The 17,322-nt window shown below is 51.5% G+C and overlaps 1 protein-coding gene across 1 annotated transcript; it reads right to left on the bottom strand.

The window, feature by feature from the left end:
• Nucleotides 1-139: 139 nt before the first annotated feature.
• Nucleotides 140-14,155, bottom strand: cfap92 (cilia and flagella associated protein 92 (putative); the record flags this gene model as incomplete). Its single annotated transcript, XM_042339680.1, has 16 exons — nucleotides 140-296; nucleotides 1,116-1,291; nucleotides 2,170-2,396; nucleotides 2,817-2,958; nucleotides 3,469-3,681; nucleotides 4,265-4,429; nucleotides 5,080-5,362; nucleotides 6,141-6,335; nucleotides 7,225-8,468; nucleotides 8,865-9,049; nucleotides 10,044-10,154; nucleotides 10,961-11,079; nucleotides 11,536-11,728; nucleotides 12,541-12,672; nucleotides 13,210-13,429; nucleotides 14,036-14,155. Coding segments are annotated over 16 exons (3,882 nt in total), but the record flags the coding sequence as incomplete, so codon positions are not given.
• Between the last annotated feature and the right edge of the window lie 3,167 nt (nucleotides 14,156-17,322).

The following is a 17,322-nucleotide window of genomic DNA, read 5'->3' as shown; positions in this document are numbered from 1 at the left end:
CCCCCACCCCCCACCCCACAACACTCACTCACAGACAAAATAAAAATAACCCGGCTTGGATTGGTACTGAGTGTCGGTTGGTCTGAACCGGGCTTGAGTGCGTCAGGTCAGGCCTGCGCTGGCTCAGGACGTCTGGGTCTCACTGAGCCCAGCACGGCCCCTCTCTGGTCATGGCAGGAAGCACGGCCGGGCTGGGGGTGACCTCCCGGAAGGTGAAGAGATGTGTCCTGAGCTCCTCCTTGGTCAGTGGCTTGAGCCGTGGCTGGTAAACGTAGGACTTCTGTCTCCAGAGCAAGCTGTGGGGAGGGAGAGCGACACACGGTCAAGTTCATCAGTATCCCACAGGCACCTCCGCCTCGCTCCCTCCCTTGTCTCCTTCAAGACCCTCCTCTTCGACTGCACCTTCTGTCACCCGCCTACCCTACCCCCCCTGCCCTCCATCCCTCCTGAGCCCAACCACCAGCTCAGGTCCAAATCCCTGACTGTCCAGTGCCTTGGGACGTCCTTCTGACATGAAAGGCGCTGTGTAATTAATGTGTGATTGTTGTGAAGTCCGCACCAAAGCCATTGTAAGATCTGACGTTGCGTTCCTTAAACGCGTCCCCCGTTTCCTCATGAAAGACGGTGCTTGACGTTTCTGCTTCCCTCCAGGGAGAGAGATTGCACATCCCATTCCATCCCAACAATCTCCAGGATTTCCATGTGTAGGTGGGAGGCATGGAATTCTCAGGCTGGTTGGAGACTTTAAAACGGTGACGGTTTTCCGTGTGTGTCAGACACCCGGCCGGTCACGGTGACGGGTTTCCATGTGTGTCAGACACCCGGCCGGTCACGGTGACGGTTTTCCGTGTGTGTCAGACACCCGGCCGGTCACGGTGACGGTTTTCCGTGTGTGTCAGACACCCGGCTGGTCACGGTGACGGGTTTCCGTGTGTGTGTGTCAGACGCCCGACTGGTTAAAAATATCCATACATTTCTGAACAGTTTTTAGAGCCGAGAAAAGTCTTTGACAAAACTAAATCTTTTTCCCCCCGACAACACACCAACAGATCCCGCGCCCTACCCCTGTGGGTTTGTTTGGGGGTGGGCTTGCGGGAGCCGGGGAGAGAGCTTACTTGAAGTCGTGGCCTTTGAGCTCGGCGTACTTGCGGTGCTCCATGTTGTGCCTGGGGATGGCGTGTCGGCCGAGGCTGTGTGCCTCGGGCTTGCCGGGGCCGAACCCGCTCCTGTTCTCCAGCTGAGTCTCTGGCGTACACGAGATCTGTCTCTGGAGTTTCGACGAGGGAGGTCTCTGTGGGACAGGCACAGACACACACCCGGTGGGGAGGGCGGAGGACACAAAGGTTCAGTGTTAAGTTCAATTATAAGAAGCACAATTATAGCAAGCGACCAGGAAAAAAATGTTTGTACCCAGAGAGTTGTTATGGTCTGGAACGCACTGCCTGAAAAGGTGATGGAAACAGATTCGCGAGTAGCTTTCAGGAGGGAATTGGACAGATATTTGAAAAGGAAAATGCAGGGCTGTTGGGTACGAGCTATTGGGCAGTGAGTGGGACTAGTTGGTAGCTCTCTCAAAGATTCGGCACTGGTACGATGGGCTGAATTGCCTCCTGTGCTGTAAGATTCTATCATTCAGTGCACAATTGTCATGTGGACTTCACTGTGGAATTAAGACTTCAAAGATGATTTTATATATTAAAATAAACAAAGAAATGGTTCAATGTAAGGAATCAGGTTAACTGCTTTGAGGAAATATCTTTAAGGGTGGATTCTTTCCTCCCTGTCTTTCTCTCTCTCTCTCTCTGGCTGTCTGTCTCAAGTTAGTAAGCGCTCCGAGACGAGGGGGCTACACTATACACAGAGTGACCAAAATGTTGTGATAACTGCCCTATTATTAACAAACATAAAAATATCATTTCTTATTCGACATTGTCATGGCATTGGGACTTTTTGGTCACTCTGTATAAAGGCTGTTGTTATTGTTCACAGCCCTGGGGTGGGGGTGGAGGGGGGGCAGTAGTTTCTGCTGTTTTTATGGCTGTCAAATCGATTACTGTCGCACCCCCTCCTCAGCGTCACAAGTAAATGGGAGGAAGAAGGCTCCCCACCCATCGTCTCTCTCCCCCTGCCCCCCTCTCCACCCCCCCGCCCCCCTCGGCCCCCTCGTACCTTCAGCAGGGTGTCGTGCACCTTAAAGGTGTATTTCGCCGGCTTGTCCTTACGCAGACTCTTAAGCCTGTCCAGGTCATTGCTGGCTTTGGGCCCCTGTGTGCGCTGCTCGGTGCCAACCCCACAGCGGTGGCATCTCACCCGCGTGTTGTCCACCACCAGCTTGGAGCGCCAATCATCATAGAACTTCTGAATAGCTTCCAACTGCTCCGCTTTGGCCACATCTCCTGCAACACAACATCCAGCTTTGTGTTCGACTGGGGAGGGGGACTGGGGCGGGTGGAGGGTTGGTATGTGTGGACACGGGAGTCCTGTAGGGTAGGGTTAGCGCACTCACATCACAAGCAAGAGGACCCGGGTTTGATTCCTGGGCAGAGCGAAACCTTAAGACAAGTTTCCTTTACTCAGCAGTAAGTAGAAACCTGGTTGTCAGTTGATTGGTGGATCGCTTTTCCGGGGGTAATAATCCAAGAATAATTTGGTCACTCAATCCACGACTGTTTGTGGGGACACTGCTGTGCGCCGTTGGCTGCTGTGTTCCGCCCACAAAATACACAGTTGATCCACTTTACATCCTGTGAAGCGCTTTGAGACGTCTCAATGACGTGATGAGGCGCTGTATCAAATGTAAGCGTTATTATTATTACCTGTCAGGTGGTTGGAGACGGGGAGGGCTGGGCAAGGCGGGTGTGAGTACAGATCAAAGTCGAGTTTCCTATTGTGCCATTTCCACGCTCCTCGTGACAGCGGAGACTCTAAGTTCCTGTGCAGGTTATTCTCGTTCCAAGGCTGGAAACAAAGGTGATCACAGAGCTCTCACACTGACCCCAAGTCCCACCCACTCTCAGCCTGACAAACCATTACTGTCTCAGGATTTCAGGTAAAAAAAAATAGTGGCCTTGTTTCTCTCTCCCGGTGTCCTGTCCAACAAACAATCTCCCAAATAAAATTGGCTTCTCAATCCGCGACTGCGGGACACTGCTGTGCGCAATTCGCTGTCGCGTTCCGCCCACTAAATACAGTTAATCCCGTGAGTCATTTTGAGACGTCTCGTCGCCGTGACACGGAGCTACCATCAAATGCAACAACTGCTCTTATTAAGCTGGTTTCATTTTAAAACCGGGGGGAGAAACGGCTTCCTGATTGAGACTGGGTTTGATGGTATTTTATGCAACTCTGGTGCCCCTTAAACGACTCGGAGCGAGTGGAATTTTGGTGTGTGAAGCGAGCGCGACGAGTGTGATGTGCACTGAGCCGGAACCTCCGCCCCCCCCCCGTCCCCCGTCCCCGCTGACGTACGGTTTTGAGCTCCTCTATCCGATTCCTGCTCAGCCATATCGGGTGCCTGTTGGATTCGAGGCTGGTCTTGAAGCCCGGGTATTGGAAGCCGTGGAAGGTAAGCCAGGCTGCTCTGGATCTCTCCATCTCCAGCTTCCACTCCTTCTCCACGTCCACGGGATCCACCTTCGCCGACATGTACTCCGGGCCATAGGTGAAGTGTTGCTTGGGATCCTGAGGGACAGGAAAAGGTTTACAACAACAACAAATTATACTTGTGTAGCGCCCTTCATTTCGGAAAGACGTCCCAGGGCGCTGGACAGTCAGGGGTTTTTGGACCCGAGCTGGGAGTTGGGGTCAAGAGGGGTGGAGGGCATTGGGGGTGGGGGTGGGGCAGATCAGGGTTTACGCAGTGGCCTGGGGGCAGTGACAGGTTGGCTCAATCGGGTGTTGCTCTCACCCAGTATGTGTTAACCCTCCTCCCCCCCCCCACCCCCTACTAGTTCCAATCTATGCTCAGTCGCTGATCAGTTGGGTCAGCACTCACGGTTAAACCCCACACTGACTCTCCATCAATGGAACCACATGACTGAAGATCATCTTCATCAGGGAAAGGAGCCTGATGCCTCCCGAGAACCAAATTCCACCCAGTCTTAGCACCGTGAGACCGTGCGCCGCCTCAAATAAAATGAGGCAAAGTTGCGGTACAGATCAGCCATGATCTTATAGAATGGTGGACCTGGCTTGAAGGGGCTGAATGGCCTCTCCTGCTCCTATGTTTGCTGTGTGTGCTGCCTGCCTGGCGGGGGCTCCTCACCTTGGCTATCTCTGCCCGCACCAGGGCCTTGGCCTGCTCGATGCTGTTCAGGGCCTGGATGGAGTAAGGGTAGACCTGTTTGCCGTCGGTGGGGAACACAGTGACCATCTCCCCCTTCTTCCTCTGCAACCTCCTGCTGGCTCTCTGCACCGCTTCCATGTTCATCTGCAACGAGAAGGCGTTTTAACTCTCACAAACAGCCAAGAGGTCAATAAGCAATTTAGCTGGAAGAGTGTCGGCCAGGGCACCAGGATAAACTCCCTTCTCTACCCCTATCCCAACCAAAAAGACTTGTGGAGTCCCGTAGCGTAGTGGTTAGAGCACTCTCCTCGCAAGCGAGAGGACCCGGGTTGGATTCCCAGGGCGGGGCAAAACCTTAGGCAAGTTTCCTTACCCCACCCGCTTCTGTTTACCAGCAGTAAGTAGGAACCCGGTTGTTAGTCGATTGGCGGATCGTTTTCCGGGGATAATAATCCCTTCCCCCCAAAAATATGGTCACGTAATCCACGACTGTTTGTGGGGACGTTGCTGTGTGCAAATTGGCTGCTGCGTTTCGCCCACAAAGTACACAGTCACTCCACTTTACAATATACAATATACCCTGTGAAGCATCTCAAAGATGTGATTGAGCTCTATATCCAACACGAGAATCATTATTAACATTAATTATTATATTATAGCCATGAAGAGCCCCGTTCTGTCACAAGCTGCCGATTGACGCTGTGTGCTGCCCCGAGTACCAGCGCCCCAAGTACCAGTGCCCCCAGTAACAGCGCCCCAAGTACCAGTTCCCCCAGTACCAGCGCCCCCAGTACCTCGGTGAAGTTCTTGTGGAGAGTTTGCTCTCTCTTCCTCTCGACGTAGGCTTTGTTGTGTGAGTCCAGCGGGTGTCGGCACGGCGGGTGTGACAGGCAGGTGCTCGCTGTGTCGGCCGGCGACGGGTATGGAATGACCTTGGGTGGACCACCGCGCTTAAGGTGGGCCCTGGACGCCGGGACCCCAAACTCCCTGCTCACCAGCGTCACCATCTCCGCGGTGGGGAAGAGGTCGTTGTGCACTGCGTCCCGTAACTTCCGGACGGAGCAGAGGGAATACAGCCTGGCAACGGAGCGGGGTCATGGTTACTGGAGTCCCGGAGCTCAGGGGTTAGAGCACTTGCCTCACAAACGAGGGGACCCGAGTTCAATTTCCGGCTGGTCATATCAGGGCGAAACCTTAGGCAAGTTTCCTTACTGCACGCACTGGCCGCTGTTTACCCAGCAGGATGTAGGGACCCAGTTGCTCGTCGATTGGCGGATCTCTTTCCCGGGGGTAATAATAATAATAATAATAATAATCCTTGCATTTGATATAGTGCTTTTCACGTCGGGAGGACATCCCAAAGCGCTTCACAGAACACACTGTAAAGTGAATTGACTGTATATTTGTGGGCGAACGCGGCAGCCAATTGCGCACAGCAATGTCCCACAAACAGTCGTAGATTGAAAATGACCAATTTATTATTGTCTTTGGTTTTGGAGGGATTATTATTAGGCTCTGTGTGGAGTAAGGAAACTTGCCCAAGGTTTTGCCCTCTGCCTGGGATTGAACTCAGGTCTCTCACTTGCAAAGCGAGTGCTCTAAAAACTGAGCTACAGTACCAATAATCCCTCCCCACAAAAAAATAATAATAATAATCTGGTCACTCAACCTCTGACTGTTTGTGGTAAGGCGCTGTATCAAATGCAAGTATTATTATTGTTGTTGTTATTGCTAGTGAGTGAGCAAACCCTCTGTTGACCACCCTCCAGTTTGCGATCAATCACAGGCCGCAGTATCGGGAAGAGGAGCGGAGTCATTAAACACTAGAGCATTGGTAGGGGCGAGGAAGACTCACTTGATGATACCGTGGAAGCAGGCCTGAGGCACCATGTCCCTGACGTACAGCAGTGGCTGCCTGGTAATGGTCTGCAGGGACTCGTGTAGATGGATGGTGGTGATACTCGGGTCAAGCTCCATGTACAGGCGATTGTGGAAGCTCAGGTCTGAGCTGTACCTCACGTCAAGTCGACCTGTCTCTGCAGCCTCGATTCTACAAACATACAACAGGAGAGAGAGAGAGAGAGAGAGAGAGAGAAGTGGTCTTTTAAAAATATTTGTTAGGTTAGGGTACTAAGGGATATGGGGTGAGGGCGGGTGACTGGACTTGAGGTACAGATCACCCATGATCTTGTAAAATGGCGGAACAGGCTGGAGGGGCTGAATGGCCTCCTCCTATTTCGATGTTTCCAGGAGAACGAGAGCGAGGGTCTTTTTTAATTGACAAGCTTTTGACTTCTTGGTCCTGAATTATTTTATTATTGTGGTCGTCACCTATTATAATAATCCTCGCGTTTGATACAGCGTCTTACCACGGCATTGAGACGTCTCAAAGAGCTTCACAGGACATACTGTAAAGTAGATTGACTGCGTATTTTGTGGGCGAGACGCGGCAGCCAACTGCGCACAGCAGCGTCAAAAAAAAACTACAACAATAAATTGCAGTTTGCAGCAGCGGCGCCTTTCACTTCGGGAGGACGTCCCAAGGCGCTGGACAGTGAAGAGTTTGCACCCAAACTGTGGGTTGGGGTCAAGAGGGGTGGAGGGTATGGTGGAGTGTGGTAGTGGTGGGAGGAAAACCGAAGATGTGGTCGAAGAGGGAGGACCTGAGCAGGGGTCTTGAAGGAAGGAGGCAAATACACAGTCACTACACTGGCAGCAATTCCCCGCGAGGCCCTTTGATGTTACAGGAACTGTGTCAAACAGAAGGATGGTTTTGAGAAGTTCTTCTGACATCAAAGGTGCTATACAAATGTAATTTGTTGTTCTTGTTAATGTGTTTGTATCCGTCTCCGTGGGGTGCCTGACCACGCACAGGGGAACACCCCCCTCTCTCCTCCCACCTCGTCCCTGCCACCCCCCCCCCCCTCACCCCACCATACCTGGCCGGTAGCCTTTCCCACAGCCTCCTGACACCCCCGTCTCTCAGCCCCTCCAGCACGAAGAGGTGGATGTTGTCGTCCGTCACATGGAAGCCGGTGAGGATGTCCAGCCTGGAGCTGTCCCTCTGGAGGGAGTTGAGACGACGCAGGGGGCTGGCGCGCTTGGGCAGTGACTCGAGGCACAGACCTGTCGCGTTCACCTCCTTGATCTCAGACACCAGCTCCTGCAGGAAGCCCTGGTTTCTGAAGTCAAAAATGTAAATGATGCGTCCAAATGGGCAGGCCATCTCATCCAAAACGTCAAACTCCTCCTTGTCCACAGTCTCTTTGTCCACAGTCTCCTTGTCCACAGTCTCCTTGTCCACAGTCTCCTTGTCCACAGTCGTCTTGTCCACAGTCGTCTTGTCCACAGTCGTCTTGTCCACAGTCGTCTTGTCCACAGTCGTCTTGTCCACAGTCGTCTTGTCCACAGTCTCCTTGTCCACTATCTCCTTGTCCACAGCCTCAATGTCCAATAGCTCCTTGTCTGCACTCTGCGTTTCTACAATCATAACATTGGTGTTGACCAAGATCCCAACGTCAGCAGTCTCCTCGTCCACACTCTCCTTGTTCACAGTCTCGATGTCCGTGGTCTGCTCGTCTCTGGTCTCCTCCTGCGGGTAGCGTGACAGGGGGTAAGCTATCTCCACCCTCAGCTTGAGCTGAGCATTTGACTCCAGATAATGGCCCATGGGCAGGGGGACGTCCTGGGGCCCGTCCACGGCCCCCGCTACCCCCAGGATCCTGCCCCCCAGCCCGTCCCGCTGGGAGCCCGAAGGGTCTGGCGAGCGGCAGCCCTGGATGGGGATGGTCATGTTCAGGACCCTCTTGCCATCCAGCAGCTCAGTCAGGCTGACCTTGGCCACTCCGAAGGGGTCCCAGGAGTTGTTGGTGTCGGTGAAGGGGTTGTGGAGGGTGCGCTTGCAGCTGACCAGCCCCACGTTGCTCAGTTTGCTGTCCTCGGGCTCAGCCCCGAACAGGGCGGGGATCTGCAGCTGATCCCGCAGCTTCCTGTCCCGGTCGTGCACCTCGATCTCCAGCACCGGCCCCAGCAGGTATTCCCGTAGCCGGGCAGCGTTCACCGTGCCTGTAAGGATCACGTTGACGTCATTGAAGTAGACGTTGGTCCCGTGCTCCCGGCCCAGCGTCTGGTGACATGGCAGGTCCATGAATTGGTACTGACACGTTACAGGATTACATCTGTCCTTGGGAAGGCAAGAGAACAAAAGAACATTAGTCACCGGAGTGGCAGAGACCCACAGACACACGCTCACAGACATACACACATACACAGCCCTTCCCCGCCCAGACACACACACAAAATAATAATAATCCTTGCGTTTTATATTACGACGCTCAAGACGTCGCAAACCGCTTCGCGCGATACACTGTAAAGTGGTTTGACCATGCGTTTTGTGGGTGAAACACGGCTGCGAAATTGCACACAGCTTCCTACTTGCTGCTGGGCAAGCAGGCCGGAGCAGAGAGGGAGGGAAAGAGGGAAAGGTGGCGGAAAACAGCGCGGGAGGGAGGGAAGGAGGGAGGGCGGGAGGGGAGGGAGGGAGGGAGGGAGAAAGGACGGACTTCTTTAGCTTACCTACCTCTAGATCCGAGATGGAAATGGGTGTGGATGGCATTGAGGTGACGGAGAGTATACGGATAACCAGGGGGTTCAGCTCTTTCTGCAGCTTATCTGACAGGAGTGACTGCTTGAGGGACAGTGTGAAGTAAGCGTCCATGATGGTCTGACAGGGTTTCTCCAGTTTGTTTGTGACCGAATTTGACCCTGTGAGGGACGGGAGTGGGGGGATGAGGGGGAGGGAGAGAAAGAAGACCTTTATCAGTTCAGAACGTCTCACAGCGCTTTACAGCCATTGCTGACCCGAGGAATAAACACAGCAACAACAACAACTTCCATTTATTTATATAGAGCCCCTCATGCAGGCCAGGCCAGGGCAATTATAATTATAATTGTTCCCCATGGCACATCCCGGAGTTTATACTCTGTCGGGTAGCGGGAGTTCAGATCAAAAGAAACCTGGGAGAAGGAGGGAGGGGGAGAGGGGGATGAGGAAGGGGAGGGGGGGGGGGGGTACAGACAGGCAAACCTGGTCCCATCTGTAACCAGTTATTACACGTTCCAGGTTCCATGTCCTGGAGAAAACTTCAAAGCCGCGCGGTAAACGCAATCAACATCATAAAATCTTTGCTGAGACACTGGGGAGGGGGGGGGGGGGGGGGGCGGGATGGGGGGTTGGTGGTGGGGGGGGGGTTGGGGAGACAGGGCATGTGTTGCTAATTTGTCACAGGAAGTGGAGCTGCCATTAAGCCTCCACTTTGATGCAAACCTTTTATTTCTCATTAGCCCCGCTTGTTGCTTTCCGGTGGGTAATAATCCCTTCATAAAAAATAATAAATGTGGCCACTCAATCCGCTGCTGTTTGTGGGACGCTGCTGTGCGCAGTTGTCTACCATGTTCCTCCCAGACAAAATACACAGCCAATTCACTTTACAGTATATCCTGTGAAGCGCTTTGAGACGTTTCAACGACGTGATAAGCCGCTGTATCAAATGCAAACATTATTATTATAATTATTATACATTATTATATTATAACCGAAAAGAGCCCTTCTGCCACAAATTGGGGACAAGGTGTTATACCAAATGCAAGGATTATCATTATATCATTATTATATGGTAATTTCTCTTGATCTACAGCACTGATGGAGATGTTGGACCCAGTCGGACCTGGTTGTGATTATCGTTCGTTGCCCACTCACCAGCAACAAGTGGTTTAATATCCAGGTTAATAACAGCCGCTGGCTCCACATGGAGGTCGATCTCTCTCTTCTTGTCCTTGGAGGTCACTTTGATGCTCCCCTTCTTGTTAGCTGTCAGGGAAGTAAAGAAAATATGAATTAAGGAATAGGGGGAGGCCATTCAGCCCCTCGAGCCCATTCCTCCACTCTATTAGATCATGGCTGATCTGTACCTCAACTCCAATTACCCGCCTTCACATCCCTTGTCGCCCTGACCTACCAAGCCACCTCAGTCTGGAAAATTTCAATGGATCCAGCCATAATCTATAGCCTTTTGGGGGAGGGAGAGAGAGAGTTCCAGATTTTCACTCCCCCCCCCCCCCCCACCCCACTTCAACTCTTAACGTGCGTTGCGCAGTGAATCTCCCTATGATTAAGCTGGCTGCAAGGCGTCTTGTTTCCTCAACTTATCCTGAACCAGTTCACTGGAATCCAACACACTATCTCACCAAGGCGGGTCCAGGTGTCAGCACCTTGGGACGTCCTCCCGACGTGAGAGGCGCTGTGTGGCTGTAACGTGTTGCTGTTATTGTCTTCTACACACATGCCCCTCCACCCCCGCCTCGCCAGGAGGTACGCAATCAGCAATCAATAAAACGCTCCGGATTACAAGCAAATCTAATGAACTAGCGCTGGACACTTCAGTCATTCCAATCTTAAGACTTTAACCCGGTAAAATCCCACGATCCTGTAACATTCCCGCTGGAAGGAATTTCCCAATGACTGCTGCACTCTCCTACCCCCACTCCCCTTGGCCTCCATCTCTCCTGATCCCAACCCCCAGCTCGGGTCGAAATCCTTGACCATCCAGGACTTTGGGATGTCCTCCCCACGTGAAAGGAGCTGTGTAAATGCAATGTGTTGTTGTTGCTACTCACTGTACTTCCACTTGGTCAGGTCAGAGATGGAGTTGTTCTCTTCATTCTGAACCAATAGCTTTAACTTCTCTTCGGCCGAGGACGCTTTGGATTCCTGATCCGGACACAGCTTCCTCTCGCTGGGTGAGGAAAAGAGAGAGACCGCCAGAGACAAAAGGTCATCGACCTGAAACATTAACTCACTTTCCTCTCTCCATAGTTGCTGCCTGACCTGCTGAGTGTTCCCAGCCACTTCTGTTTTCCAGCATCTGCAGTATTTTGCCTTTGGTTAATGGCCTGCGTTACCTCGCTTACAATACAGAGAGCCAAGCAAGCGACACACACACACACACATAACGGGTCCCAACACTGCTCTGTCATGACACAAGCCAGTCCTTGCCTTTATGTCAATAGTTGTGTGTTCCTCACACCCTCTACACCAACCATCAGTGGAGGAGCCATATTAGCCACTATGTGGGAATATTGCCCAAAGTCTCTCTGTACTTTCTTTCTCCTTCAAGGAAAAAACCTTACTACTTGTGCCTGACCTGATGAGCATTCCTAGCCACTTCCGTTTCTATTGCGAGTAATGTTACCTCATTGGCCGCGGGCCATCTGTCTTGGAGGAGACATGCTGCTCGATGCCGGAAGACAGCCTTTTGGGGTCGCTCGAGTCGATGGGGTTTATTTCTTGTAACAAGGACATGGCCTTTTGGAAGCTCCTGGTGCTCTCCTTCGGGATCTCCTTTATCTTCTGATCCAGCGAGGTAACCACGACAGTGATGAGTTCTGTGTCAGAGAAACTGAGGGTCAGACAGTGGGGGTGGGGGGGAGGGGGACCTGGGGGAACTCAACCTCAAAATAACAACAACTTGCATTTATATATGTGCATTCTGGCTACTGCATTTCGTCCACAAAATATAGTCACTACACTTTACCTTCAGCAAGTTTCCTTCCTCCACACGGCTGATAATAATCCCTCAAAAAAAAATAATAAGCTGGTCATTTCAATCCACGGCTGTTTGTGGGGACGCTGCTGTGCGCAATTGGCTGCCGCGTTTCGCCTACAAATATAGAGTCAATTCACTTTACAGTCTATTCTGTGAAGCACTTTGAAACGTCGAGAAGACGTGAAAAGCGCTATATCAAATCCAAGGATTATTATTATTATTATTATTATTATTATTATTATTATTATTATTATTATTATTATTATTATCTCCCACACCCCAGCACTGTGATAACAATGGGCACCAGTCACAGCTAGCCTGAAACATAGGAACATAGGAACAGGATTAGGCCATTCAGGCCCCTGAAGCCTGTTCCATCATTCCATTAGATCATGGCTGATCTGTACCTCAACGCCATTTATTCGTCGTTGCCCCGTAACCTGTGATTCCCTGCCCTAACAAACATCTAGCCATCTAGTCTGGAAAATTTCAATGGATCCAGCCATAACCCACAGCCTTTTTGGGGAGAAAGGGGATGTTCCAGATTTCCAATCCCCTTTGCGTTAGTGGAAAAAATGAAAGAAAGCTTCCTGATTTCACTGCTAAATGCCCCCGCTGTCATTTTAAGACTCTGCTTGTGAAAGGACTCGCCTTCTGAGTTGCTGATCTTGCCCACCACCGCACCAATGTTTTTCCCGTTGTTGCGGAGCAGCGTGGAGCTGGCCCGAGGCTGGCCGTTCTTAAACAGCATCTTCTGTGACAACACCAGGGTCTTCATCATATCTAGAGAGGAGGTGAGGGTAAGGCTGGATCCCAAAGTTAATGGTCAGACCCCTTGTCTGGTCACTGTATCCCCCGCCATCCATATATGTCCTTACCCTCCATTCCCCCCGCACCCATATCCCCATCTGGCTTCCCACCCCACCAAAGGAAGACCCTCCAGGGGGAGGGAGAGAGAGCACATTCCATCCCAACAATCTATCTCTGGAATTTCCATGTGTAGGTGGGATGCATGGAATCCTCAGCCTGGTTTGGAGACTCTTAAGCAACGGTGAAGGGTTCCCGCAGGTGTCAGACACCCGGCCGGGCAAAAACAAAAGTTTCCATCGTGCTTCACAGTAATGTTCACACATAAAAAACACGCAGTCACTGCACTTTACAGTATATCCTACGAAGCGCTTGGGGACGCCCTCTTGACCAGAAGGGCGTGGTAGCAAATGGACAAATTATTATTATTAATATCATTATTATTATAATGGGGAATGATGGATTACAAGACACAGCTGAGAGTTCACAGTGACCCACAGCCTTTATACTCACCGTCCACATTGGGCCGGACCCCTCCCTTTTGGCGTAGAACACGGAAGCCCCTGGGCCGGTCAAACCTGGCCTTCGGGGACACTTTCTCCTTGTGGTCCCAAACCTGCAGTGTCACAATGTGGGTCATCAGCTTCAGCAGCAGGTCTCTTGTGACCGGCAGGTTCACTTCCTGATTCCAAGCCACCCACATCCGCTCGCCATCATCCCACGGCACCAACACCTGGAGGTGGATGGGGTGGAAAGTGGGTGGGGTGGTGGGGGGGGGGGGACGAAACAAGAACAATCATCAACCTCCCCAATCCACACCCTTTTGTGAATATCACAACAGCCTGAAGTCCTGTAGCTCTCTTACCCCCATCACCCCACCCCACCCACACACACATCCACACATCCATGTTATTTTGGAGACCGGTAGCGTAGTGGTTAGCACATTCGCCTCGTAAGCGAGAGGACCTGAATTTGATTGGCTGTCATGTTTCACCCACAAAATACACACTTACTCCACTTTACAGTATATTCTGTGAAGCGCTTTGAGACGTCTCAATGACGTGATAAGGCGCTATATCAAATGCAAGGATTATTATTATTATTATTATTAACAGCATGTATTTACCCAGCGCCCTTCACATAGAAAAACATCTTGGAGAGCTTCCCAGTTGCTGTGAGATAGGGGAGAGAGAGGGGAGAGGGAGGGAACAGGGGGGTTTGATGACAAGCAAAGGGGAGAAGAAGTGGTGACCAAAGGCACATTGGAAGAAATAGTGTGTAAAGTGGGATTAAAAAGATGGAGAGACAGGCTGGGGCAGAGGGAGAGAGGTGCTCCTACCTTGGTTTCACTCTCCATATACACTTTGACAGCTAACCCAAAATCTGCCAAGTCGATCTTGATTGGTTCAGCCTCGTCGGGGAAGAGGGAGAATTCCAGATGGTAATAATTTTGGGCCTTGGTTGATTCCACTTTAGCTGTTTTCTTCTTGGTCTGCTCTTCTTTGCTCTTCTCTTCTTTCGCTAGATAGCATACACACCTCGTTGTTACTGAACCAACTTTGCAGGATTTCACGCTTACCGATTTGTGGAGTCCCTGCAGTGTAGTGGTTAGAGCGCTAGCCTCGCCTGCGAGAGGACCCGGGTTCGATTCCCAGGCGGTATGGGCCAAAACCTTAAACAAGTTTCCTTACTCCACATGCCTCTATTTACCTAGCAGTACGTAGGAACCCAGTTATTAATCGATTGGCAGATCACTTTTCTGGAGCTAATAATCCCTCCCAAAAAAAAATAATAATCATTTGGTCACTCAGTCCAGCACTGTTTGTGGGACGCTGCTGTGCGCAATTGGCTGCCGCGTTTCGCCCACAAAATACACAGTCAATCCTCTTTACAGTATATTCGGTGAAGCGTTTTGAGATGTCTCCATGACATGATAAGGCGCTGCATCAAATGCGAGGAATATTATTATTATTATTGTTTCCCCCTATTTTTCCCGACCGTACCGCGTTGCTGCTTGGTCACGTACCTTTGGGAATAGCCAGTGTCATGGTGATCATGCAGTTTATTATGTTGGAGGAAACAACTTCTTCATCCACGGGCTCTGCCTCTGGCTGGCCCTTAGGCCTGACTACCTTGTTGTCCTGAGGCCAATTTGAAAACAGGGATAGCTGGCTGACCGCAGAAAAAAACAGAGTCCGGCTCTGAGTCTGCATTATGGAGTGGCTCGGAGACTGCTCAATCTGGTTCTCAGTTTCACCGTGACGGTTGGATAGACACAGATTGTTCGATGAGACAAGATTCAGACTCTTAGTCGAAGCTCGGGGGTTGGACACAGTGAAATGCAAGCCCTCGGATTCTGCCAGATGCTTCGTCGCAGAATCAGACTGAGGGACGTCCGAACACCGTGTCCCCAGTTGACGGCTCTCCCACGTGGTGTCCTGGAAGCTGTTCACCCGAGAGGGCTGCTGGCTGTCAGCTGTCAACAGAGACTGTCTGCCGGATAGAGGCAGGTTACTCACTTGGGCACGGTGATGGCTGGCGGATTTGCGTGGAGACCATTTGTGGGTTTGGGAGAGTCGGACGCTGGGCGAGACTGTCAGAGTCTTCGATGCATAGCGGCTCGTCGAAGGCCGATGAAGGCTGCCGGCCGTCTGCAACAGGTGGCGGCTGCTGGAGGACAACGAACGCCCACCGCCCGTCAGAGACACTCGCTGGGCACTGCCCACAGATTGCCGTCGGCTGCCAACAATAGACGTTCGGCGGCTCCCGCTCAATGACATACGGCGGCCAGCCGCCAGAGAGGGTCGTCGGCTCCTAATCTGGGACGATCGTTGGCTCACAGAGGCCGAGCGCCGGACTCCAGGCTGAGCATTGCGCCAAATCACGGACCCGGGCAGAACCTTACTGGATGTGGGCAGGATGCGCGAGCTGTCAGTCGTTCCCAGATGCCAGGGTTTGGTATCGCTAATGTTGCTGTTGTACTCCTCCCACAGATCAACGTCACTCAAGTCACTGCCTTCCAAGTTGATGCTCTCTATGTTGCTGATAGAGTAACTGCGATCTTCGCCACTGGAAATGTCCAGCAACTCCTTCGAAATCACTTCTAGAAGTTCAGCGGGAATCGACTCCTCGCTGAGGGTTCCCTTGGCGATCTGCAGACAACGTAATAATCCTCAGCAGGAATACAAAACTAACATTTTTTTACGGCGGGGAAGCTCTTAGCATAATATTTGGGGCTCGAACCCATAACTTTCTGATCTGCAGGCGAGAGCGCCATTGACTGAGCCAGGCTGATAATATTTCCCTGGCTTGGTAACCAAAGCTGGGGAGGGGAAGGGAGCTATGCTGGGGTGGGAAGGGTTGAGGGGGTGGGGTGGGGGAAGATGACCAAAGGTGCGGTCAAAGTGGTAGATCTTGAGACGGACCTTGAAGGAGATGAAGGAGGGAGGGAGGGACGGAGGGAGGAGTTGGGGGGACTCCTATAGAACGTTATATAATACAAAATACACAAAATAGTCACTACACCTTACAGCGTATCCTGTGAGGCGCTTTGAGACGTCTAAACAATGTGATAAGGCCCTGGATCACACGCAAGGATCATTATTGTTGTTATTACATCAAATAGTCATTACCGGAAAAAAAAATAGAGGTTAAAACATTTGTTTTAAATGTATTTCTCCCAAACCCCCAAACCCTCCCCCCCCCCCCACCCCCCCACATGGAAACTGGATGCTTACATCATCTGATCTATCCAGCAGTTGTGAATCGTCCATCCTGCTCAAGATTGTGAGGACCTGAGCGAATAGTAAGAGCGTATTTTGCGGACACTGGGGGCAGGTCAGCGAAGGGGATTTGCCAACGGAAACGCCAAGTTTGATAAATTAAACGAACAGGTGAAAGGAGCGTGAGAGCGAGAGAGAGAGTAACTGTTATTCTCTGTGTTTAAACTCCAATCGTCGTCCAACTTTAACTTAAATAAACGCAATTCGACTCTTTTTCCCCCACCCCCCCCCACCACAAACTTTTCTCAACTAACTTTTCCACCGGCAGGTAACAAGCCGCGGCGCGCCAGCTCAGCCGGCCGATCCATCCGCCGCCCTTAAAGAGTGCGTCACTTTAAAAGCGCTCAACGAGTACCAGAACCCCAGTCGGGTCTGGGCCGGGAGGGGGGAGGGGGGTGGGGGAGGGTCGTCTCTAATCGTCCCCGAGGTTTTGACCTGTTTTTTTTTTTTGGTGCTGACTTCTGCTTCTGTTCACTTTGTATGGGTGGCTGTGCGCGCGGATGGATTCAGAAGTGTTGCTAACAACGTAACTAAGGAAGTAGTCGGTGCTGGGAACTACTTTCCGGTGTGGGTGGGACCCACACCATCAGCTCAAGTTCGGCTTTTTATGGCTAATAATATTTTAATAATAATAGTAATATGTGAAATGCAAGGATGATGATTATTCATACGGATAACCGTGTGCCTCACAACAACATTGTACAGTACAAGGCACGGGAAATAATTATAGTAATCCGTGCATTTCATCGCGTCTTCGGGACGTCTCAAAGCGCTTCACAGGATACACTGCAAAGTGCAGTGACTGCGTATTTTGTGGGCGAAACGCGGCAGCCGATGGCACACA

This window comes from Callorhinchus milii, unplaced genomic scaffold, assembly GCF_018977255.1.
Source record: "Callorhinchus milii isolate IMCB2004 unplaced genomic scaffold, IMCB_Cmil_1.0 Scaffold12, whole genome shotgun sequence".
In the NCBI taxonomy this organism is placed as follows: domain Eukaryota; kingdom Metazoa; phylum Chordata; class Chondrichthyes; order Chimaeriformes; family Callorhinchidae; genus Callorhinchus; species Callorhinchus milii.
The sequence above is the reverse complement of the archived record's forward strand: the minus strand, read 5'-3'. Positions and strand labels throughout refer to the sequence as shown.